The sequence below is a fragment of the Sturnira hondurensis genome, unplaced genomic scaffold (assembly GCF_014824575.4).
Source record: "Sturnira hondurensis isolate 20B ecotype Veracruz unplaced genomic scaffold, ASM1482457v3 Scaffold0010128, whole genome shotgun sequence".
NCBI classification, from domain to species: Eukaryota; Metazoa; Chordata; class Mammalia; order Chiroptera; family Phyllostomidae; genus Sturnira; species Sturnira hondurensis.
Genome location: NW_028082759.1, coordinates 35,877,116 through 35,902,247, shown reverse-complemented (window position 1 = coordinate 35,902,247; position 25,132 = coordinate 35,877,116). Strand labels below are relative to the sequence as shown.

The window sequence follows — 25,132 nt, the reverse complement described above, 5'->3', positions numbered from 1 at the left end:
TCCCCCTTCTGGTACCCCTATAATCCAGATGTTGGAACGTTTAAAGGTGTCCTGGAGGTTCCTAAGCCTCTCCTCATTTTTTTGAATTCTCATTTCTTCATTCCTTTCTGGTGGGATGTCTTGTTCTTCCTTCTGGTCCATCCCATTGATTTGAGTCCCAGTTTCCTTTCCATTGCTATTGGTTTCCTGGACATCTCCCTTCATTTCAATTAGTTTAGCCTTCATATGTTCCTCTAATTTGTGACTATAATCAACCAGTTCTGTGAGCATCCTGATAAACAGTGTCCTGAATTGTGCTTCTGAGAGGCTGGCAATTTCTCAGTCGCTTAGAGTTATTGGCTCTGGGACTTTGAGTTCTTCTTGCGCCATCTTTTGGGCTGTTCGTGCCTGTTCTGTAGCAGGATCGGAGCCCTAGGTCTTCACCTGAGCAGGGCAACTAAGTCGCTGGGTTGTGACGCTGTATATGGGGGCGGGGTCAAAGAGAAGCAATGGCGTCCCATCTGCCGTCTCCTGCCGTGGCCCCCACAGGTGCGTGGCCCCCACAGGTGCGGCAGCGGCCACCGTTGCATTTTGTGCCACTGCACGCAAGTGTGCCACTGCCATCAGCCCTCGCCCCCTGGGGCCTGCGTGGTCCGTCTCACTGTGAGCGAATGTGCAACCGAGGTCAGTCTGCCCCACACCTTGACTGGGTCCGGGCCACTTGGGCGCCTAGGTCGGGGGATCTGTCCTGCCCTGCCCGACCCTGCTCCGCTGCTGACTCCGCCCCTCTTACTGTCCCCTTGAACGGTTAGTGGTTGTCGGACTTCCGTATAATTCAATTTTCTGTTTTGTGGCTGTGTCTTTTGTTCTCCAAACCTTTGTTGTATTCAAACTTGGTTGTGGGAGAAGGCACAGTGTTTCCACCTATGCCTCCATCTTGGCGGAAGTCCCCCTTTCTTAACTTGTAGAGAGTATAAAGTAAACTCAAGGGGAGAAATAAAGGCAAAGGTAAGCTAAAATGGTATGTTTTGTGGCTTAGAAATAGATGATCTGAATGTGAAATATATGCTGTACTAGATAGTACAGAAAAGACAGAGAAGATTGATACCACAGATCAACAGCGGAAGTGAAAGCTGATGGAAACAGCGTGTGCTGTGGTATAGATGATGCTGTCAGGGCCCCATCCACACTCTGGACCTTTCTGTCTTCAATGATGGAGGGCTGCCATTTGCCTGTACCTGCATCACTTGCCTGAAGGTTTCCTTTGTCGGCTGGAAAACTGGAGGGAGCCTGCTTGAGATAGGTTCAAGTGCCAAGGAATGAACACCCTGGCCTCCCCCTGCCACGGCAGTGTTAACCCGTGGCCGATAAACACCAGCTGCCTCACCTCATGGGTGAGCCAGTTCTTCTGTGTGTTTCTCTGTCCTTTGCAGGCTGCCCTGTCTGCCTGAGCATCATGTCCACATTCTCCGTCCAGTGTTTCCTAAATCTCCCAAATACATGAATTGGACTTGAATCCTCTTTCAGAACCTCCTTCTGGGGGGACATGCACTTTCTTAGGCAGGCAGGTTCAAAAGTGATAAAAGTCATCACAAAGTTTTAAAATTATTTTTTAAAATTGAATCTACGCACTGTTTTATTGGGTGTCTTCTTGTACTGCCAGGGGCTGTTTCCCGTCACCTTTCCTATGGTCAGTTTCATGGTCATGATGCTTTCTTTACTTTTTTTTCTTTTTATTAAATTAAATTTTATGGTTTACAAAATCATACAGGTTTCAGGTGCGCAATTCTACAACACATCATCTTTACACTGTATCGTGTGTCCATGACCTCAAGTCATTCTCCATTCATCACCATTTATTCCCCTTTACCCTCTTCTACCGCCCTCCTCCCCGCTCCCACTGGCAATCACCACACTGCTGTCCATGGCCATGAGTTTCTCTTTTTTCTTGAATGCTCAATCCCTCCACCCCTCTTCCCACCCAGCCCCCACTGACAGTGGTCAGCCTGCTCTCTGTGAGTCTGTGACTATTTTGCTTGTTAGTTCATTTTGTTCATTAGATTCCACATAGTTAAATCATAGGGTACTTATTTTGACCTAACTGGCTTATTTCACTCAGCATAATGCTCTCCAGATCCATCCATGCTGTTGGAAAGGGTAAGATTTTTTTATTTTTTACAGTCAAGTATTATTTCATTGTGCACATGTCCCATAGTTGTTTTATCCACTCATCTACTGATGGGCACTTGGACTGCTCCCAAATCTTGGCTATTGTAAATAATGCTGTGATGAACATAGGGGAGCATATATTCTTTTGAATCAGTGTTTGGATTTCTTCAGATAAATTCCCAGAAGCAGAATGCCTATGTCATAAGGCAGTTCCACTTTTAATTTTTTGAGATATCTCCTTATTGTTTTCCACAGTGGCCGCACCAATCTGCATTCCCACCAACAGTTTACTAGGGTTTCCTGTTTTCCACATCCTCACCAACCCTGGTTTGTTGATTTATTCATAACAGCCATTCTGAGAGGTGTGAGGTAATATCTCATTATGGTTTTAATTTGCATTTCTGTGATGATTGGTGATGTTGGACATCTTTTCATTATGTCTATTGGCTAACGGTATATGCTTTTTGGAGAAGTGTCTATTTATGTCCTTTGCCCATTTTTAATTGAATTGTTTCTTTTTTGATGTTGAAAATTAGAACTTCTTTATAAATTTTGGATATTAGCCCTTCATCAGATGTATCACTGGCAAATATGCTTTCCCATTCAGTGAGTTACCTTTTCATCTTGTTGATGGTTTCCTTTGCTTTGCAAAACTTTTTAGTTGGATGTAGTTCTATTTGTTTATTTTTTTTATTTTCTTTCCTTTGCCTGAGGAGATACCTCAGAAAAAAATATTGCTATGAGAAATGTCCAAGATAATACTGCCTATGTTTTCTTCTAGGATCCTTATGGTTTTGAGTCTAAATATAACTCTTTAATCCATTTTGACTTTATTATCATGTGTTGTGTAAGAAGGTGGCCTAGTTTCATTTTTTTTGCATGTATCTGTGTGATTTTTCCAACATCATTTTTTGAATAGACTGTTTTTACCCCATTATATGTTTTTGATACTTTTGTCAAACATTGACTATAAAGGCATGGGTTTATTTCTGGTCTCTCTATGCTGTTCCATTGATCTATTGAATGTATGTCTGTTTTTATGCTAGTACCAGGTTGTCCAATATGTTGGCATAGAGTAGTTTGTAGTATTTTCTTACAAATCTTTGCTTTTTTTTGGAGTCAGTTTTTACTTCCCCTCTTTCATTTCTGGTTTTATTTATTTGGTCCTGTCTTTTTTTTTTTTTCTTGATGAGTCTGGTTAAAGGTTTGTCAAATTTGTTTATCTATTCAAAGTACCAACTCTTGGTTTTATTGCTCTTTTGTATTGTGTTTTTAGACTTTTATTTATTTCTACTCTTATCTTCATTATTTCCTTCAACTCACTTTGAGCTTAGTTTGCTGTTGTTTTTCCAAGTTTCTTTAATTGTGAAGTGAAATTATTTGAGATATTTTTCCTTGAGGTAGGCCTATAATGCTATGAATTTCCCTCTTAGGACTGCCTGTGCTGTGTCTCATATATTTTGAATTGTTATATTTCTTATTTTCATTTTTTCAAGTTTTTTGGTTCCTCCTTTAATCTCATTGTTTTAAAGTATATTTTATTGATTATGCTGTCCCCCTTTATTGATTTAGTTGTCCCCTTTTCTCTCTCCTTTATTCCCCTTAACCTTTCACTCCCATTCCCATGAACATTCCCCCTCCTTAGTTCATGTCCATGGGTCATACGTGTAAGTTCTTTGGTTTCTGCATTTCCTATACTATTTTTAACTTCCCCCTGTCTATTCTGGACCTACCTATTGTACTTCTAATTCCCTATATCTTTTGCTCCATCTCCCCCCTTCCCCTTTCTGCTGATAACCCTCCATGTGATCTCCATTTCTTTGATTCTGTTCTAGTTGTTTGCTTAGTGTGTTTTTGTTTTTTAGGTTCAGTTGTTGATAGTTGTGAGTTTGTTGTCATTTTACTGTTCGTAATTTTGACCTTTTTATTAAATAAGTACCTTTAACATTTGTTTCCTTCCTTCTTTCTTTCTTTATTTAACTTTTAGAGAGAAGTGAAGGGACAGAGAAAGAAAGGGGTTGTCTCTAGTGCGACCCCTACTGGGGACCTGGCCCGCAACCCAAGCATGTGCCCTGACAGGGAATCGAACTGGCGACCCTTTGGTTTGCAGGCTGACACTCAATCCACTGAGCCACATCAACTGGGACAACATTTCATATAATAAAGGCTTGGTGATGATGAACTCCTTTAACTTTACCTTAACCGGGAAGCAGTTTATCTGCTCTTCTATTCTAAATGATAGCTTTGCTGGATAAAGTAATCTGGGTTGTAGGTCCTTGCCTTTCATGACTTCAAACACTTCTTTCCATCCCCTTCTTGCCTGTAAAGTCTCTTTTGAGAAATCAGCTGATAGTCATATGGAAACGCCTTTGTGGGTAACTCTCTTTTTTTCCCTTGCTGCTTTTAAGATTCTCTCCTTCTCATAATTACCCATAATTACATCTTGGGTAATGTAATTATGATGTGTCTTGGTGTGTGCTTCCTTGGGTCCAAGTTGTTTGGGACTCTGAGCTTTGTGGACTTGCTGGAAGTTTATTTCCTTCACCAGATTGGGGAAGTTCTCCTTGATTATGTTTTCAAATAAGTTTTCCATTTTTGCTCTTCCTCTTTTCCTTCTGGCACCCCTATGATTTGGATGTTGGAATATTTCAAGTTGTTCCAGAGGTTTCTAAGCCTCTCCTCATTTTTTTGAATTCTTGTTTCTTCATTCTGTTCTGGTTGAATGTTTATTTCTTCCTCCTGTTCCAAACTGTTTATTTGAGTTCTGGTTTCCTTCTCTTCACTGTATTTCCTTTATTTAACTTTTCATAGCCTTTACTTTTTACTGTTTTATGTCTGTACTCAATCATTTCTTTGAGTATCCTGATCACCAGTGTTTTGAACTCTGCATCTGATAGTTGGCTATCTCCTTGTTGCTTAGTTCTCTTTCTGAAGTTTTGATCTGTTATTTCATTTGTGCCATATATCTTTGTGTATGTGAACTTGTTACGTTGTAAAAGGCAGAAATGTAGGTATTTGCCAGGCAGAGCAACCCACTTTGATGGGCCATGGACCTGTATGTGGTCCAAGAGAGGTCCAAGAGGGAACAATGCCACTTGCTCAGCTCTTGGCTAGCTTTCAGGCACTTCTGCTACTCACAAAAAAATTGGACTCTTCTGGTGCTGATTCCAGGGTGGGTGGGCTTCTGTACATTCTAGCACCCTGTGGGTCTCTCCAGTGAACTCTCCTGTGAAGCTGGGAGTCTCTCCTGCTGCCACAACCCCCACAGATTTTTACAGTCAGAGGTTTTGAGTCTTTATTTCTCTGTGCTGGAACCTTGGTCTGTGTTGTCTGTCTTGCTCTCCAGTTGTTCCTCCCAGCTTATCCACATGCAAATGTAGGTTATCCTAGCTGTAGGATATCCCACAGCAAATGTAGTGTCTGCCAGCTGCCACCTTGCCTTCCTGGTCTGCCATCTTGCCGTGTGTCCTCTTCACCCTAGCTGCCCATCTCTGCCCCTCCTACCCGTCTCGATGAATGTTTCTTTTTTAACTCCTTGGTTGTCAGACTTCCATACAGTTTGATTTTCTGGCAGTTCAGTTGTTTTTTGTTTTTAAATTTGTTGTTGTCCTTCCTTTTTGTTGTGTGAGGAAGCAAAGCATATCTACCTATGCCTCTGTCTTTGCCTGAAGTCCTTTAATCTCATTCACCCACCAAGTAACATAAGTTATTTGGTAACTTATTGTTACCAAACAATAATATTGTTTGGTAACATATTATTTAGCCTCCATGTATTTTTGTGTTTTTTAGTTTTTTTGTCATGATTGAATTTTCATACCATATTGGTCAGAGAAAATTCTTGATATGATTTCAATCTTCTCAAATTTATTGAGACATGTTATGGCTCCTAACATGTGGTCTACCCTAGAAAATGTTCCATGTACACTTGAAAGAAAATAATGTATATTCTGTGGCTTGGGAATGAAATACTCTGAAGTTGTCAGTTAAATCTATCTAATCTAGAGTGTCATTTAAGGCCATTTTTCCTTGTTGATTTTCTGTCTGGAAGATCTATCCATTGATGTCTGTGGGTGTTAAAATTTTCTACTATGACTGTATTACAGACAATGTTTCGCCTTATGTCTATCAAGATTTGCAGCCCTGGCTGGTGCATCTCAGTGGATTGAGCATGGGCCTGTAAACCAAAGGATGGTGGTTCAATTCCCAGTCAGGGCATATGCCTGGGTTGCAGGCCAGTTCCCAGCAGGGGACACATAAGAGGCAACCATATATTGATATTTCTCTCCCTCTCCCTTTCCCCTCTAAAGATAAATAAATAAAATCTTTTTTAAAAAGATTTGCTTTACATATTTACGTGCTCCTGTGTTGGGTACGTAAATGTTTACCAGGGTTATATTCTTTTGTTCACTTGCTCCCTTTACCATTAGGTAGTGTCCTTCGTCAGGATGTTTTCTTTTAAAAGAAAGAGTAATTGGAGTCTTTTAATAGTGATGGGCAGTTGGTATATAAAATCTGTTTCCATTCTGATTTTCTGATCAGTATGTCTGATAAATTCTCAGCTTTTTCACACTATTCATGCCTTCATGGTGATGACTAACGTCACTCGGGCAGTTAAACCTCCTGATTCAGATGTACAGCTGGTTTCTTTCATTACTTGCACTTGTCCTGGATTCTCTAATGGTATCTAAATGGGAATCTTAAGAGACACTTTTTCCTATTAAAAGGGAATTATGTTTTAATGAGATGATAAAATGAAGATGCTAAAAATGCTAAACCCTAAAAATGCCAAAAATGATTCAAATGATGTTGATAATATTGCAATAATGTTCAGTTAGAATATATAAAGTTAATTCACATTTATCTTGCACATGCCGACTTCCTTTAGGTTATCTAATACCTACCACTTATAGGAAATGAAATCAGTCCTATAGTATTTAGCTGATATTCAAAAGAGCAAATCAGATTTCTGGGAATCATTCTATTGTTGACATAATTTGTATTACAGACCTGAGATTCATTGTCAAGGCCTTGAATAAAGAATGGTTATGAAGCGCTCCTTTGTAGTTAAATTGGAGCTTGACTTCCAGATGCTCTTTTCCCTTGTACTGTTTTCAGGATCAGGGCTTCTTTGGGTCTTTATTTTATTCAGGGTTGGACAACAGCATGTTTACAGTTGTGAATACACAAAACACAGGGTTTATTCTTTTATTACTTATCAGTTGCATTATTTTTCCATATGAACAACTGTAAAGCTACCTTTGCCCCACCCTGTATATGAAACTTGGATGCCAACATTAGCTTCTTTAGAGAGGAGGGAGAAAGATAGCTAAGTCACTACTTCCTTAAAAAGAAAGTCATTTGGGCCATACTAAATGGTGCCCTTTTGGCAAGTTCTATTGCAGAGAATACTAGAAGAAAATGTACTATACTTTCCACTCTGCCTCCATATTGTAGACAGATACTGGCAAAATCTGACTCAGTCTTTCTTGATTCTTATTATAAATTATGCAGGAATAAGACTGTTTTAAAACACCACAAAGGAGAAAGTAGAATTTTTAGTGTGTCTGCATCACCTTTCCATAAAGAGATTAGCATTGATTGCATCAAAATCTTACCAATAAAAATAAACACTTAAAATATTAAAGTGGATCAATTTTCCTGAGGTTCAAGGTCTTTTAGTCTTCCAAATTTAATTGTTTATCTTCCTAAATGGAGAACTTTTGATAGCAGTTAATCATAAGGGCAATTTTATTTTTGTGACCACTTTTAATTTTTTAAGCTTAATTGCTTAGAGTTGTAATTTAGCATGAAATATAACAGATTTTTCTTTACCCACCTTTGTATTAGAGCATAATGTGTTTACCTTACTAATTAAATAAAAAAGTTACTTTGAAGTAATGAGTAGATTTAAGAGTCCATTGAAAATTACAGAACTTTGATTATTATTTATTTAAACTGTTCACTTTATAGAAGGTTCTGTTCTTTGTACTGTGGCAAATATGAAAATGAGCGAGCCAGGGTTTGCCCTCCATGAGCTTACAGCCCACTAAGGGAGACAGGACAAGGACAGATGGAGATATATAAAGACCATAAAGGAGGCTAGACACACTGGTGTGAGATTCAAAGTCAGTGAGGGAATACGTAGTTGAGGGGTCAAGAAAGGTTTCATGGGGAGAGGGGGGATTTGTGATGAACTGTGGAAGGCTGAGAGAAGTTCAGTAGATAGAGGGGGGATGGTACGAATATGCGCATGGCAGAGAGCAAAGCCAAGGTCAGACTATGTAGATGTATTTGAAAGTGCTGAACACGTCATTGTGGTTGGTGTGTTGTGTATCAGTGGCCGAGGCCTGGGAGATCAGGTTCAGAAGGTAAGATAGGGTCATATTGCATATAGAGAGCTTGAAGTCTAGCTTTTAACTGAAGCTGCCCCTAATGGGCAGGGGGAGCTATAAGCAGATGTTTAGCAGCCTTCTTTAGGCAGAGTTTATGGAGGAAAAGGAGTAGATTGGAAGGAGGCGCCCAGATAGAAGGCTATGAACAGAGCTGAAGTGAGAGGTGATGATGGTTTTGCTGAGTAGAGAAGGAAAGGACAGAGCCTTCTAAACTCGTCTCCCTCTTCTATCCTTGCCCTTTTCAATTGCTTTCAACTCAACAGCCAGAAGGATCCTGTTCAAAATGCCACTCCTCTGCTCAAGGCTTCTGTGGTTTTTGATCTCACTGAGAAGTTCCTTCCCTATACGACCTAGTTAGGGTTACAATCACACCCATGGTTGCCTGTTTTGACCCCATATCTTCCTTGCAGTCTCATTTGTTTATTCTGCTCCAGCTACATTGGGTTCATCACTGTTCTTTTTATTTATTTATTTGTTTGTTTATTTACTTTTTGTTGTATATTTTTTCCATTAGCATTTATTCTCCTTAAACCCTCTCTCCCCTGCAATCACCACACTATTGTCCATGTCCATGAGTCCTTTTCCTTTTTGTTCACTCCCTCCACCCACTAGCCTACCCTCCCAACAATGAGCTGTCATCCTGCTCCCCATCTATAAATCTGTCTCCATTTTCCTGGTTAGTTCAGTTTGTTCATTAGATTCTATGTATGAGTGAAATCATATGGTATTTTTCTTTCTCTGATTGTCTTATGTTCTCCAGTTCTGCCTATATAGTTGCAAAGGGTAAATTTTCTTTTTTCATGGCTGAGTAGTATTCCAGTGTGCAAATGTTTTATCCACTCATCTATTGATAGATATTTGGGCTACTTCCATATCTTGGTGACTGTAAATAACTCTGCAATTGACACAGGAGTGTTTATGTTCTTTTGAATTAGTGTTTTGGGTTGCTTTGGGTATATTCCAAGAAGCAGGATTGCTGGGTCAAAGTCAGGTCCATTTTTAATTTTTTGAGGTATCTCCATACTGCTTTCTGTAGTGGCCACACTGATCTATATTCCCACCAACAGTGCAAAAGAGCTCCCCTTTCCCTGTATACTTGCCAGTACTTGTTTGTTGATATATTGCTGATAGTCTTTCTGACAGGTGTGAGGTGATGTCTCATTGTGTTTTTAATTTGCATTTTTCTGATGATTAGTGACATTGAGTATCTTTTCACATGTCTATTGGCCATCTGTATGTCCTCTTTGGAGCAGTGTCTATTCAGGTCCCACTTTTTAATTGGGTTGTTTGTGATTTTGGTGTTGAGTTTTGTAAGTTCTTTATAAATTTTGGATTTTAACCCCTTATCTGATGTATTGGTGAATATGTTCTCCCATTCTGTGGGTTGTCTTTTTATTTTGTTGGGATTTTTAAAAATCATAAATGGGTGTTGAATTTTATCAAAAGCTTTTTATGCATCTGTTGATGTGATCATGTGGTTTTTACCCTTCATTTTGTTTATGTGGTGAATCACATTTATTGATTTGCAAATGTTGCATCAACCTTGCATTCCTGGAATAAACCCCACTTGTTCATGGTGTACGATCTTTTTGATGCATTGCAGTATTTGGTTTGCTAGTATTTTGTTGAGGATTTTATCATCTATGCTCATTAGGGATATTGGCCTATAATTTTCTTTTTTTGTAGTGTCTTTATTTGTGAGAACATTGATGTGAGAGAGAAACATCAATTGGTTGCCTCTCGTACATGCTCTGACTGGAGACTGAACCCGCAACCTAGGCATATGCCCTCGCTGGGAATCAAACTCACAACCGTTCACTTTGTGGGATGGTGCCCAACAAACTGAGCCGCACCTGTCATGGCTCTTGTCTCTGGTTTTGATGTTCTACTCTACTTATATCTTCTTCATCTCAAATTCTTTGTTTGATATTTTTTAGATTTATTTTGATGTGCATATGTTTTCTTCTGATGAGCAGAATCTTTAGATTTGAACCTACAGCTTATAAGGTAAAAAGTAAATGGTAACAGAAATGGCGAAGAATTCTTAAAAAAAAGAAAGCAGTTTCTTTTTCAAAAAATATTTTTTTAATTTATTTTTAGAGAGGGGAAAGGAAAGAGGAAGAGAAACATTAATGTGTGGTTGCCTCTTGCACACCCCTACTGGGGACCTGGCCCACAACCCAGGCATGTGCCCTGACTGGGAATCAAACTGGCAACCCTTTGGTTCACAGACCTGTGCTTGATCCACTGAACTATACCAGCCAGGGCGAGCACTTTCTTTATATTTACTGCAAAATGACTGTGGGGTTACTCATCAGAGAAGTATTTACCATATATATGTATATGCTCATTAGTGCCAGATTTAAACAAGCAGGATTGTACTCTGGCCAGCAACCACTAATGATGTATTTTGGGCCCCATGACTTTCTTCTCTGTCCACCATCCACAGGTAAGAATCTCAGGAGCTCTATATGCTTACCCAGAAGTGACTGTGGCATGCCACGGCCATCCGTTGCTTTCCACTCCTTTATTGGTGGCAGGGAATGCGTTTGCATTGTGTAATGGAGGGGCAGAAGAAATTGAAATGCTTAAATAGGGAGCCCAGGGGATCATTAGTTTCAAAGAAAATGAGCAAGAATGAAATGGATGAAGTGAAAGTGCGTAGGGCAGTTGGGTCCTATTTGGCCATGTTGTGTATGAAGAGCAACTTTGGTTCTGCTTTTACAGAAGCATGTGACTAAAAAATTGTTTGATGCTCCTGAATAACAGGCATTGAAAAATTGAATCTGCTCTCCACCCATGAAATACACAGAGTGGTGCGAGACCACAGAGCATAAGGGGAGTTGTTAAGGGCTCACTGCGTGGAGATAGTTTTTTCCCACCTACTTATTGATGGTGGAGATAGGCTTTAAAGTATACAGGTAGTAAGAATGTAAAGATCTGAGATAAAGGATAAATTACATACTCTAAGTACTTGAAAGAGAAGGGAATCATGGGATTTTGTGGAGAGGTGTTACAGGAAATGGTTTTATAATTTGAATTTTAACTTATGGAGGTGACTGAATGACAATATAGAGCAGTCAATATCATTGAAATAAGAATTTTTACTTACATTTCCCAAAGGGAAGGATCCCGCCCTGCCATACAGGGCCACAGGGGATGCACCAGGTCTTGGTCAGGAGACAAAAGACAGGCACCGGGGGGAAGCTGGGGTCAAAGTCTTTATGGAGATTTCCATGGGAAAGACAAGGTGGGGCAGAGTGAATAGCTTGTGACTGGTGACTGTGAATAATTCTAGGGGGCTGTGCGCTGTAGGGGTGGTCCCTAGTTGCTTGGTACCTGTCCCTGGGTGATCCACGGCAGGGGTGATACTGGCTTGGTGAGTGACAGGCAAGTTGGTAGTTGGGACTAGAGACTCAGGATTGGTCGGTTTGCATATAAAAGATGTGTTCTCAGCTGAGCCCTTGCTCTTTCTGAGAACTGGTAGTCAGCAAGATTTTTAAGATGTCAAAACATTAAAAAATGTGATTAATATATGGAAGCTTAGGTGTGATAGCCAGAGCAGACTCTCAGCCGGCCTGATGCTACTATAATTGACATATGGTGTTTCCTCCTCTCTTCACCTCATCTTCTCTCTCCACACCTCTGAGGCCAAGGCCTTGGGTCCTGCACATGTGATTTGACAAGCACTCTATATTCTGCCATATGGTGATATTTTATTATTTATCAATATAATCCCAATTTATTATATAACAAGGACCTCAACTTTGGTGTTCCCATTTTCACTGTTGGCCTTTTTGTCTATATCTAATATGAATTCTATGTCATGTTTGATTTAGTCCATTTACACCACCTTTATCTGCTTGTTCAAGTGACACTTCCCTCAAATTTTACGTTTATTTAAGAAATTGGCATTATGTAAGACTTTTAGGAAAGGACTAGACTGGTACCCTAATATCATACTAATTATTGAGATATATGCCTGGCAATATTTATCTTGAGGAAACTTCTCTATTTCTTTGTTTCTTTTTCTCTCGTATAAATATCTTTATTGAGCAACTGCTATAGGATGGACTCAGGATACATATATGAAAAGTTACAGTCCATATCCTTAAAGGGAAGTCAAAGGGAAATAGATACAATAGAACATAAATCTTACAATGGAGATATCACATTCTAAGGAAGTTTGAAGAAAGAGGGGGAAGGAATTTCTAAGTCAGCTGCCTGAGCCAGGGAAGACATCTCTTGTAAAATGACATATTGTTGCATTCCTTCAAAATTTCAGAGTTTTTGGAATATAAAAGTAATGCATGCTCATGGTACAAACTTTTACAAGTATGTAAGAGTATAAAATATGAAATAAAAATGAATTCCAGCCTCTTTCCTCAACACAGATGCTTCCATTTACCTACAATAAAAACACATACTTTGAAACTAGAGAGAGGTGGGGGTCATGCACCACTGCAAACATACTGCAGCCTTGCGGTTTTAGTGCCAGCCTGCCTTTATTGGAGGATTTCTTATTCAGTGATTTAAGAAAATCATCACCGTCATGATTCCATCTCTCCTCCATCATGCTTTTTGCCGTTTCTTTGGTTTTACAATGACACAGTTACCAATGACACCAAGAAACCTATCTAAACTATGTCCTGCAGCATAAATATCAGGTATCTGCCTGCAAATTGATGAATGTAGCAACATCTTTGCTAATTTAGGTTTTAAAACTTTGTGTTTTTGAAATAATTTTAAAATCGCACAAAAGCCACAGAAGATGCCCAGAGAACTCTTATGTCCCCTGCGCCCTGATTCTCCAGTTGCTGGCATTTAACCCGTGGGAGAAGTTGAAGACATGATACTCCACTGCCCCCTAATGCTTTCAAGTGTGTTTCCTAAGTACAAGGTCACTCTCCTGTGTGACCCCTGGGCAGTCATCAAAGTCAGGAAGCTCACATTGATCTTGTGTCATCATCTAGACCACAGGCCCCATTCAGATGTCACTGATTAATGCCCTTTACATCCAAGATCCAATCCAGAGTCGTATGTATTTAGTTTTAGTGTCTTCTTCATCCCCGTCAGTCTGGATAAGTTCATCATCATTTTTTTGGTCTTTTATGACCTTTGTCACTCAACTTGGGTTTAATGACGCCACACCCTGGTTTATGCATTTTGTAGGCATACCACCACAATGACTGTGCTCAGCGCTTTGTAACAAAGGCCACACATGGTTATTTTGCCTTGTTACCATTTAGGGGAACTTTTGTCACCTGGATAAGATTGTATCTGTCAGGTTTCTCCACTCTAAAGTTAATAAGTATATTGCAATTATTAAGCAATAAATAATTATAAGTACTTTTGTACAGTTGGTTCTCGTTATTTGCAGAAATTGTGTTCTATAAAGTCACCACAAACACTGAAATACCCAATACCGGAGCATTGCTCTGGGGGAAATACAGGGCTGGGTTCCCGTCACAGCTTAATGGCCAACCCATTAATACATAACCTTGTTTTACGTGTGTTTCTGTTCAGCAACACCTTATATCATGTACACTGTTGATTCATTGACATTGAACCCATGGCCAGCGGCACTATAACTCCTGCCTGAAAGAAGCTTATCTACAACATACATTTTCTCTGGAAGGCATATCCCAGCCTCTTGCATTTAGAAACCCTACACAGCACTTCAGCACTATGCTTGGGGGTGGCAGGACATTTTAAACAATAAAATTACCAAAAGTGCAAAAATGCAAAAAATGTGACAATGGTTGTGAAAAGGACGCTTGTTTGTAGTATGTGAGCTGAGACAAGAGGCCCTTGTGCAGCCCAGCCAGGAATGCGTGACCCGCGACTCCCATGTCTTGCCATTTTGTGCAGGTTCTCCAAAGTCCATGTGCTGCCAGTGTTGATTTCACAGACACAGATAAATTCTGGTGAATTTGCAAATGCTGGATCTGTGAATAAAAGGACGGACCGTATCTTGTTCCTACTGAACTTTCACTTGCCGTTTTAGCATTAATTGAGCTCAAATTGTTCCACATTTGGCCACTGGGAATCCTTCATGCTGTCTTCTGTCTTTCTGACATGTCCCCATTATTCGTTGAGTACTTCTTTGCTTTTTTGCTCAGTAAGATTTTCCAGGCTCATCTTGTATTTTCTCTGCCCCAGCTCTGAAGTTAGCCAGTTCTCCAAGGCGCTCTGATTCTCGAGAAACCAAGAGCTGGGTGTAAGGTGGGCTAATTGCTACCAGGCTCATTATTTCCAAGCTCTGCTAGTAGACATAGTTAGTAGATACATATACAGTATTGGGCAAAAGTAGGTTTATGATTGTTCGTGTGAAATGATACAATAATTAATAAATAATGCAAGAATAAACTAGTTTGCATACTCACCTAGTTTTGCCCCACACATAGACACACACAAAGTCTATCATCTATCATTGATCAATTATCATCTTATCTATCTACCCACCTATCATTTGGTGAATCCATACCAATACCTGCAGTTTCAATCTTATATCTAACTGTTCCCTTTCAATATCTGTAACTCCCTTTTCTGGCAGTTAAAGAACCGTCTCCCATTATTCTCAATGTCTGCATTTACTTGCTTCCTACCCCTGTACAGAAACAAACTTCCAAACCTACCAGCCAAAGACAGGTCCCTGGATACCTGGCCCCCCTCCTGCAGGGCATGTGGACTAAAAGGCAGCCCCAACAAAGGGGAGGGAAGAAGGTGGAAGAAAAAAAGATAAGTTAAAGGTTGTTGAAAGTCTGAACTTTTGCTAAATTCTTAAGTAACAGCAAGTTTTTTTTTAATGAAAGAGAAGAGAGAAACGTCATATGTATCTTTAGTTACCTTTGAAATGACAAGGTTATTTAACCATACCAAATGGGTATAAAAGAAAAACCAGTTTATTTAAATGGTATCTTTTAAAATATTCATGTGATACATATGTTATCTTCTTGGATTAAAATTATTTATTTTATATTTTCCCAGATGTTTCAGATTCAACATAGTGTTTAACAGCTAAACTTAACAGCAGAATCTCTAAATGTTAATATGAAATCTTAACTTTCTAACTTTTAAAGTTTTAGATATGACATTTTTATTTGCAGTGCTTGTAAGAGGAAATTGGGTAATTTTATGTACTTTGATTATATTTTTTGTTGTATTTTTTACATTAAAGTTAAGTTTGCATCTTAATTTTTCTTTTAAATGTTTATTTAAACTTTAAATAATTAAATTAAGTTATAGAACATGAAAATTAGTTTACATTTAAAGAGGATAATAGTGAATAGTTTTGCCTTCCTAAGTTTTAAATCCTGTGAATGAGCTATAAACTATAGCTTTAACAACTGTTGTTTAATTTTATGAAATGACTTTATTATCTCATAACATAACAAAACCATTCTGATAACTGAGATGATGGTACATGTCCAAAGTCATACAGCTTACCTTTTTACATGAAGGCATGTAAAGGTAACATGAATGTGAGTTAGTTCATATTATAAATGTGCAAAAAATATAAAACTATACACATGAACATTTCCTTTTATTTCTCTTTACCAATCTTAGTTCCATTCAACAGAATTTCTTGGTGTTATATGTATTAAGATGTATACATCTGACTGTATTTATGTACATTTTTGGTTTGTTTGATTTTTACTTAAACATTATATATACATATATGATATATATATATAAAGGTACATAATATATATTTGTACACACATAATATCTTTCTGCAGCATCTGGCTTTGTTTATTAATAAAAATATTTCTTAGAGTTTCTTTTATGCCAGTACAGAAAGCTTATTTCATTTTTTTATCCTCACCCGAGAACATGTGCATTGATTTTAGAGAATGGGGGAGGGGGGAGAGAGAGGGGGAGAGAAATGTTGATGTGAGAGGAACATCAATCTGTTCCCTCTTGTACACACCCCAGCCGAGAACCGAACCCACAACCTAGGCATAAAACCCATGACTTTTTGGTTTATGGGTGATGCCCTAACCAACTGAGCCACACTGGCCAGGGCTCACTTCAGTTTTGATTACTGCATAATATTGTGTTATATGACTGTGCCATAATTTAAACACTTCCCATTGATGGGCATTTAGGTGCTTTTCCCCCCAAATTTTGCTGTTATATTCAATGCTGATATGAATATACTTGCACATACATCTTGAACCACATATATGGTAAGTTCTGTGAAATAAATGCCCCCACTCAAGGAATGGTCTGCTCTTCCTTGAGAAGAGCTGGGCAGGTGCTAAGCTCCCACCTCTGGGCTGTCCTGCCCCTTTGGAGATCATTTCACTTTGTTCCAAAGTCCCTGGGAGGTCTGACTGGGTGGCCTCATACCATGTGCTCTTTTAGCTGTATCATCTCCTGAGGCTGGAAGATCAGATGTCCAATCACATGGCAGCCCCTCTGTTGTGGGTGTCAGGGAGATAGCAACCTGGAGGTCAAAGTGCAGGATTATTTTGCAGGTCCTTTACACATTTAGTAGATTTTGGAATCTTAAAGAATAATATCATTTTAATAAATAAAAATGTAAAAAATTTGCCCTGGCTGGTGTAGCTCAGTGGATTGAGCACAGGCCTGCGAACCGAGGGATTGCGGTTCTAATCCCAGTCAGGGCACATACCTGGGTTGCAGGCCAGTTCCCAGCACGGGATGCATGAGAGGCAACCATACATTGATATTTTTTTTCTCTCCCTCTCTCCTTTTCTTCTCCTCTAAAGATAAATAAATTTAAAAAAAATTAAAAACATTTAAAAATGTAAATAATTTATTTTAAATAGTTCTTGAAACAGGAGTCATAGGTTGGGTACTTCTTGTAAGGATATTTGTGCATGGGTATGTTTTAAAAATACTTTATTAAATTATGTTACCCTACTTGAAAATTAACCCTCCCACAAATGTATTTAATAAAGGGGATAATATCTAACTGGTCATCAGATTTTTCTAGTTTTATTCTTTATTCAATAATCTCAAATATTGCTGAATGGCTATTTCCAGTTCATTTCAAAAACAATTCAGTTTTATTTTATTTTCCATCCCTGGTTTATAACATTCATTTGTCATTTTTGTCATTTTGTAGACCTACCAAGAGCAGCTGTCAGGATCTTAAGCAACATGACATTCCTTTTTGTGAGTCTGTCATACACAGCTGAGAGTGCCATTGTCACTGCTTTCATTACCTTCATTCCCAAGTTCATCGAGTCACAGTTTGGTATCCCGGCTTCCAATGCCAGCATCTACACTGGTAAGGCACCGCCATCAGGGCGTCTTCGAAACACGATCGATCGTTTTCCACCAGGAAACTGAAATGCAGTGAGTGAGCAGAGCTCACTTCTCCCTTCTCACAGCAAAGGGTGAAATGAGGTCACTCACAGCAGCTCCCGCCCCGCCCCCACGTTTCAGGAGGAGAAAGTCTTGGAATGTTTTCTCTCTGATTCAGATTGTATTGCTGTGTGGCGATTTTACCAACAGTGTTTTGGAAAGGGAGAACTTGGCATATTTATGTTTTTATGGGTTGGAGGTAAAAGGAATGATATAGGCAATAGTGATCCAATGTAAATCCGAATAAATCCTTGTAGAGGTTGGCACAGGTCTTGCAGTTTTGGGTTTTTGAACATTGATAATTTGAAATGTAGATCAGTTCTGTGGTATCAGGATTTTCCTTTCCTAAATGTGAGTGGATTTTAATGGAATTACTGCAGATGCTTGAATTTAGAAAGGAAATCTATTATGTTTATGAATTTTTGTCTTAGAAATTATTTCATGTCTGGAGAAACTGATTTTTAGAAGACTTTGATACAGGGACCTTAGTGCTCAGATCTGTTCATAGTAAATTGGGTGCTCAGAAATGTGGGAACATTAATTTTCAAATATTAGGGGACTTTTCAGTGTATTATATTGCTGCTGGTGGAAGTGGGGCTCCTTCACAGGGTCCAGAGAAAAACATTTCACCCACCCAGTGCACGGGAGATTGTGGTGTGGCAAGATTTCTTCAGCTGGAAGTAGCAGGGTGCCCCTGTGTCCAGTCTCCATCCTCCCTGCCATGGATAAAGGTCCAACGAAGTCTTTAGCAAGGTCACAACAGAGGCCCGTTTCCAGTGTCTGTGCCATGTGAAAGCTTAGTCCAGTCTTAGTCCTTCTCATCATCTGGCTGACTTGGCTTGTGTTCCTGGCTGCAGTCTGCTGCTGTGCTGACACACCAGGCTCTCTCCTGGAGCCTGTGTCTAGAGCCTATGTGACTGTCAGCCACACAGCTGCTAGGGCCGCATGGTTATGGAGAGAAGCGCATGGGGTGAGCCTGGGTCAGGGACAGGGAGAGAGAAAGAGAGAGTGAGCGCACACTCTTTTTTGTTCCTTGGAATTATATTATCTTGGGCTTGGGAAGGACCGGGAGCTTTTTCAAAATAGCTTTCCAAGCTTTAGTGGGCTTCCGATGGACCCACCCACTAGGCAATTGATCCCTTTCTCAGGTTAGACTGACTGGTTTCTATGGTCAAGCACCTCCCCCTGTACCATTTTGACTTCTATTCTGCACGGGCTGACCTTCTCCTGCTTGTCGAAGCAATCCGGTACCAGATAGGGAGACAGGGGGACGGAGAGGTGTTAATCCACGCAAGGCACCACCCTCTGGAGTGTGTGAAGTTGCAGCTTCCCAGCTAAGCAAGCAGGCTCATGCTCCCCAGCCCATTAAGCTCAACAATGACCGATTCCCTTGCTCCCTATTTTATTATAATTAGCTATCAACTGTAATAGTATCATATAATATTCTGGATATTTCCTTAGTGGTTTCAAAGATGGTCAGTGACTGTATCTACCCAAGACTCAATACATTAGGCACGTTTATCTAAACAGGCAGGGAATTATGATAACTTTTTCTAGTGGCTTGTGTTCCCACTCTTCTCCATGTCCACATCCAGACCCAGTAAGCATTATTATCTGAAAACTAACAGGAAACATTATATTATAATTGAAAGAAAATGTTGCCTCAAAATATCTGGGTAATCACTTTGTTCTCTCTTTCACTTTGCACATAAAGAGGTACATGGTTGGGTTGTGGATCCGTGATAGGAGATTTATTTTTTATAGAGTGTACTGCTGTGGACCATTGTACTAACTATGACATAGACATGTTTTTTTAAAAAGTGTTTTCCTTGTGTTAAGGTAAAGTGGACAGGTTATAGGTTGGTTGTCAGAAAATCTTAACCTCCCATTTCTGGTTCAATTTTTACACTAGCCTTTTGCTGAGCAACGATTCTTAGACAGGGAAACCAAGAGTTGGCTTGTAGCTAGATTTGAGGCCACATAGCTGTTATATGTAGTTTCAAGTGTTTCCCAAATGTAAGAGTGTTACTGGAAAGAAGGTTTATAGCCAGATAAACGTGAAACGTGCTGAGTTAAAGCATTAAAGAGTTCTTTGCTGCAGGACTTATACCCTTTAATATGCTAACATGCATTAGGAGACTCCCAGAGGAAGATTCAGAGTACAGTCTTCTCCAAATTGATTTGACCACCAAATTCAATTTTTTAGAAAAGATTTTATTTATTTATCTTTAGAGGGGAAGGGAAGGAGAGAGGGAGAGAAGGAGAGAAACATCAATGTATGGTTGCCTCTCACGGGTCCCCTGCTGGGAACTGGCCTTCAACCCAGGCACATGCCCTGACTGGCAAATCCAATTTTTTAAGAGGCATCTTTGTCACAAACAGGGCTCCTCAGGACACACATGTGGGACATTGCTGGTCCACCCAGTGTGTCCTGTTCCCAATCGACCAGAGAGCAGTGCCGTCCGAGCCTCCAACTCCCCTCTGGACACGCTGGTTGGCCCTGCTGGGGCCGTGGTACAGTGCTAAGCTCGGCAGGAGTTTGTGCACGATGAACACGTACAGATCCGGCGTCTGTTAATCACTGCAGAGGCAGAGGCCAGGTAGACAGCTCCCTGCACAACAACGGAGGAAAGGGTTCAGCTGCACCTGGGACGTTTGGCTGCAGAATTCCACGTGGTGGGGTCAAGGCAGTGGTCGCTGAGTGTGGCCTCCTGGGTGAAGAGGGTGCAGGAATTCGCTCTTCTGTGCTCTGGCATCAGGAGTACAGGAGCAGTGTCACTAAGTGCCAGTTCCCTTCCGGTTTTGTCATCGGTATTTTGGGGGAATCCTTGCCAGTGTAATTTATACAACATTTTGATAGTCTCCTGTGTTCTGATAAAGGCCTTTTATTTCCAGCACACATACTTTTTGCCTAGTCTCCAGATAGATAATAAATAATAAGAGTCAAGAGATATCTAGGCTGATTAGGAATAGAGGGTCGCCTGTCATGGTAACAGTAAACAAAGACGATAATTCGTTTTAAAACTCAGCTTGATTGTTTGAATTTTTAGCACCAATTTGTTTATTCTCTGAGCAGAGATTTACATTTTAAGGACTAATTTAATTTACTTTAGTTTGGTTTAATTTAATCTTTTGTTCTCTGAATCCTTGTCTACAATTATAATGTGAAGAATTAATATATGTATTTGAAGAATTTAAAATTGTAATATTTTTCTTGAATTTCATTGATTATGCCCATTTATTTTTAGTTTTAATTTGTCATCTGACACCTTTCAAGCTAAAGTTCTTTTTTAATTTAAAACATTTATTTGGATACATACCTTGATCTTCCATAGCAATTTGCCTGTGTTGGGTTACATGGTAGAAATGCAACTCTATATGTAACTCAAAAGATGGGCCTTTCCTCTCCTCTCATATATAGTCATTGAACACCGGGTCTGTGCACAGAGCTGTGTGTGTAAAGTCTCCAACCAGGAGGGTGAGTTGCTTACAGATCTGAGAGGAGAGGGAAAGCTTACTAAGTAAGTTTAGAGAAAGCTCTTTTAGCAATCTGATAGAGTTGGTTACAGAGATTATTTTGGCGGCTGAAGTGGTGTGTTTGAGTTATGTTTCATGGAGGAAGTGCTTTTCACCAAGACTTTAACAAAAAGTAGAATTTGACCGTTTGGAGTTGGGGGGAAGGCGTTTATTCCCAAGGCAGGACCAGCTAGAGCAACGGCAGACAACAAGGAAGAACAAGGCTTGTTTTGCCCCCCATCCCCCCAAAAAGAGCAGTTTGTTCCTTAGGAGAGAAACAGGGAGGGTTCTAAAGGCAAGCAGGTGGGGGGATCTTGTGGGCCGAGTGCTTTCTAGTGCTGGGGTGAGAAATCTGCTCGGGGACCTTTAGTGCCACTGGATTTACATGGGGGTCGCTTTGGGAGCACCTGTGCCCTGGGGGCTGTGACGATACCAGGGTTTGATGAGGGCGTCATCGAAGCGCCTTCATCGACCCCACTTGTTTTGTCTCTGCAACAGTGGGTCTGTATTCGAGCTGTCCTCTTCCCCTTGTGGTTCTTCTGTGAAATCAGTTAGGGTCACATGTACGGATTGAAATGAAGTATCACGAAGCTGAGATTTGGAAAAGCCTGACATAATGGGCAGAGCCCTGCAGGAGCAGGTAGACGCAGCAGCCTTGAGCCCTGCCGCTGCTGGCTCCTAGCTGTGTGACCCTGGGCAGGTCACTTACTGCCTCAGTTCCGCTGAAACTGAAGTTTATCTGTGAGATGAGGATAGAGGCTCACCTGTCCTGTGCAGTGTTGTTGTGAGGGTCAGGTGACCCAGTGAACAGTCAAATAGGTCCAACAATATACTTTAGAAAATATAACAATCATATATTATAGGAAAGAAAATTATTATCGATGGTGATGATGATAGCACCTTACGGTTGAGGTCATGTAGCTTGAAGAGGTCAGAGAATAAAGCCTCTGTAATAACAATGATTGTACTAAACTGCCGACATTTCCTGAGCACTACTAAGCAGAAGACACTACCCTAGCATTTTTATAGGGATAACATCATTTACTTCAGGTAACTAATCCTGTGCAGTGGGCATTATTGATTATGCCCATTTTCCAGATGAGGAAACAGAGGTCTAGGGAGGTTTAAATAACTTGCTTAAATACATGCAAAAAATGAGAGCCTGAGGCTGAAGTTTCTACTCAGTGGAGGGTATATCTCCATATGTGATTTTTATTGAAATAATATAATAGACATGCTATTGTCATCATTTGCGGTCAGTTTTAATTTTCTTTTACTCTTCCCAGAGCAATAGGGTTCTAAGATTCAACTTCCACCCACTCTGCAGCAGCCTGGGGGCCGTGGCCACAAAATCTGTGTTCAGGGCACCACGGTCTTTGAGCATCGCTTTGCTTTCCAGGAACCCTGTCCTTTGGTGTGTGGAAGTAGGCCGCTAGACACTAACCTTTCTTTGCATGAGGAATAGCCTTGAGAAATTCTATTTTGTTCTCCCTGGGAGTATGACCAAGATACATGTTTGTGTGGTAAGGGGATTAGGTTGAAGTGCGATTTTTGAAAAATTAAGTTAACTTTTGTGGTTGTCTAATTAGCCAACTATTTGCCATTCGTTTTCAGCCACTGACTCGGGGTTTGATCGGTGAGATCCACATCAGTGCCAAGGCCCTCAAATTGCAGCCCTGGCTGACGGTGACCAGAGGGGAGAGGGGAGGGGATTTCAGGGGAAAAGGGGAAGGGTTCACAGGAACTAGTATAAAGGACACATGGGCAACAACTAAGAGGGGTGGAAATGGGAGGGAGGTGGAGAGGGCTGGGGGGGTGGGCTGGGATGGGAGTAAAAGGCAGAAAACTGTGCTTGAACAACAATTAAAAAATAAATTAAAAAAATAATAAAGTACTTTGTTGGATATATAAAAAAATTACAGCCTCTGGGAGTCCCCGCATTTTTAGAGGCCTGCCCACACAAGAGAGGCCCGCCCATGCTTTGCTTGTTTCGTCCTCCTGAGGGCCGTGACAGCTTCTCCGTACCGGATCTTTAATTTTAGAGTAGTTTTGAAAATCCACTTTTGTATTAATTTTATAAATGTATAGTACACATAGATTTTTTTTATATTGAAATTAAACTTTTAAATGCAAACAGACCATCTTAGGTATGGATGTACTTGGCATCACTGCCCGTTTCCAGGGCCAGGCGGTGACATTGAACTCTGAGACGTGTGCACGAGCAAACGCAGTGTTCTCTTGGACATAAGGGAGAGCCCCCTGCCAACAGCGGCCTGTGGCAGCTGCTCGAGTCTCCTCACTGCTTGACTTTTAAACAGTCTTGCGATGACAAGGGGCTATTAGGAACTAGGAGTGACAATTACAGACTCTTTGTCTTTTGGGTAGAGAGGTATTTATCACATTAAATTACATTTGCTTTTCTTCAGTGCTAATTAAAAGTGTTGTAGGAGGTTATAGTGGACCATAAGTCAGGATATTCAGATTCTCTGTATTTGTTCATTAGCCAATTAATTTAGGACATGTTTGAGTGCCTACACCATGTGGCAGGTTCCGAGCCAGGCAGGACACTAACGGTGGCAGTGAAGCAGGGCTCAATTGCTTAGGGAGAGTCGGGGGTCCACAGTGGCGGTGAGTCTACAAAGACACCCATGACAGCGGCACTGAAGCAGGCACAGGTCCTGCAGCCACGGGTTCTCTGAAGGGGGTGGCAGGACCGCTTCTTCCTGTGAGTCCCTGCCTCCCAGTGCGTGGAGCACCCAAGAACCAGAGTTCAAAATGGAGTCTTGAATGTTTTTGTAATACTTTTATTTTTAAAAAATATTTTTACATTTAAAAAAATATTTTACTGGTCACCTAGGTTCCTGCTCCACAACCAGCCCCCACATCTGAGCTCCCCAGAGAGTCTCAGCGAGACCAGGTGCAAACAGTCACAGTCACTGTCAACAATAAACAGGAATACATGTTAGTACGCACCGTGCCAAGATGCCTGGGATCTGTAGTACAGAGCCACGCTGTTAATCAACACGCGTCCCACTGTGACTGGGGGTCAGCATCCGACACACACAGTGGGCAGCTCAGGCTGACTGGGGCCCGCTGCAGTTACCTTGGGGCGAGGCGGAGGTGGCCAGCAGCACCACCCTCAGGCCATTAACTGTGACTTCAGGCTTGTCAGTTTTTCTCTCTAGGCCTGTTTTTTCTTTTTTCTTTTTAAAAATTTATTTATCTTTAGAGGGGAAGGGAAGGAGAGAAGTATCAATGTATGGTTGCCTCTCGTAAGTCCCCTGCCGGGAACTGGCCTGCAACCCAGGCATGTGCCCTGACTGGGAATCGAACTGCAATAGTCTGGTTCCCAGGCCCACGCTCAATCCACTGAGCTACGCCAGCCAGGGCTAGGCCTGTTTTCTAATCTAGGAAACAATATTTTGGACTGGAATCAACTCTGATTTCTTCCTGCTCTAAAATCTTAGATTAAGTAGTTTTTCCAAGACTACATGTACCAAAGAAACCAATTCTTACAGTCCCCATGGAATTATATTATTTTCTTACAAGAGGACTAATTATGCCCCTTGTTGCGGTGTTTTTAATAATGTTGTGTCATCACACCCTTTAGCCATGTCCAGCACCAGCGTTACCTGTTCTTTGCCACGGGTGGCCTGATGGAGTCCACAGACCAGTTTTTGAACTTGAGAACTGTCACTTCCCTAAATGTGTGATCTTTGCCAAGTCGCTTAACTGCT

At 40.6% G+C, this 25,132-nt stretch overlaps 1 protein-coding gene across 2 annotated transcripts in view; it reads left to right on the top strand.

The window, feature by feature from the left end:
• The window catches only part of SLCO5A1 (solute carrier organic anion transporter family member 5A1), a 118,770-nt gene that overhangs the window by 54,026 nt on the left and 39,612 nt on the right, over positions 1 to 25,132 (top strand). For both annotated transcript variants that reach the window (XM_037058686.1, XM_037058685.1), the window contains one exon: positions 17,638 to 17,802. In XM_037058686.1, the coding sequence (XP_036914581.1) occupies positions 17,638 to 17,802 (165 nt within the window). The remainder of the gene's footprint in view (positions 1 to 17,637; positions 17,803 to 25,132) is intronic.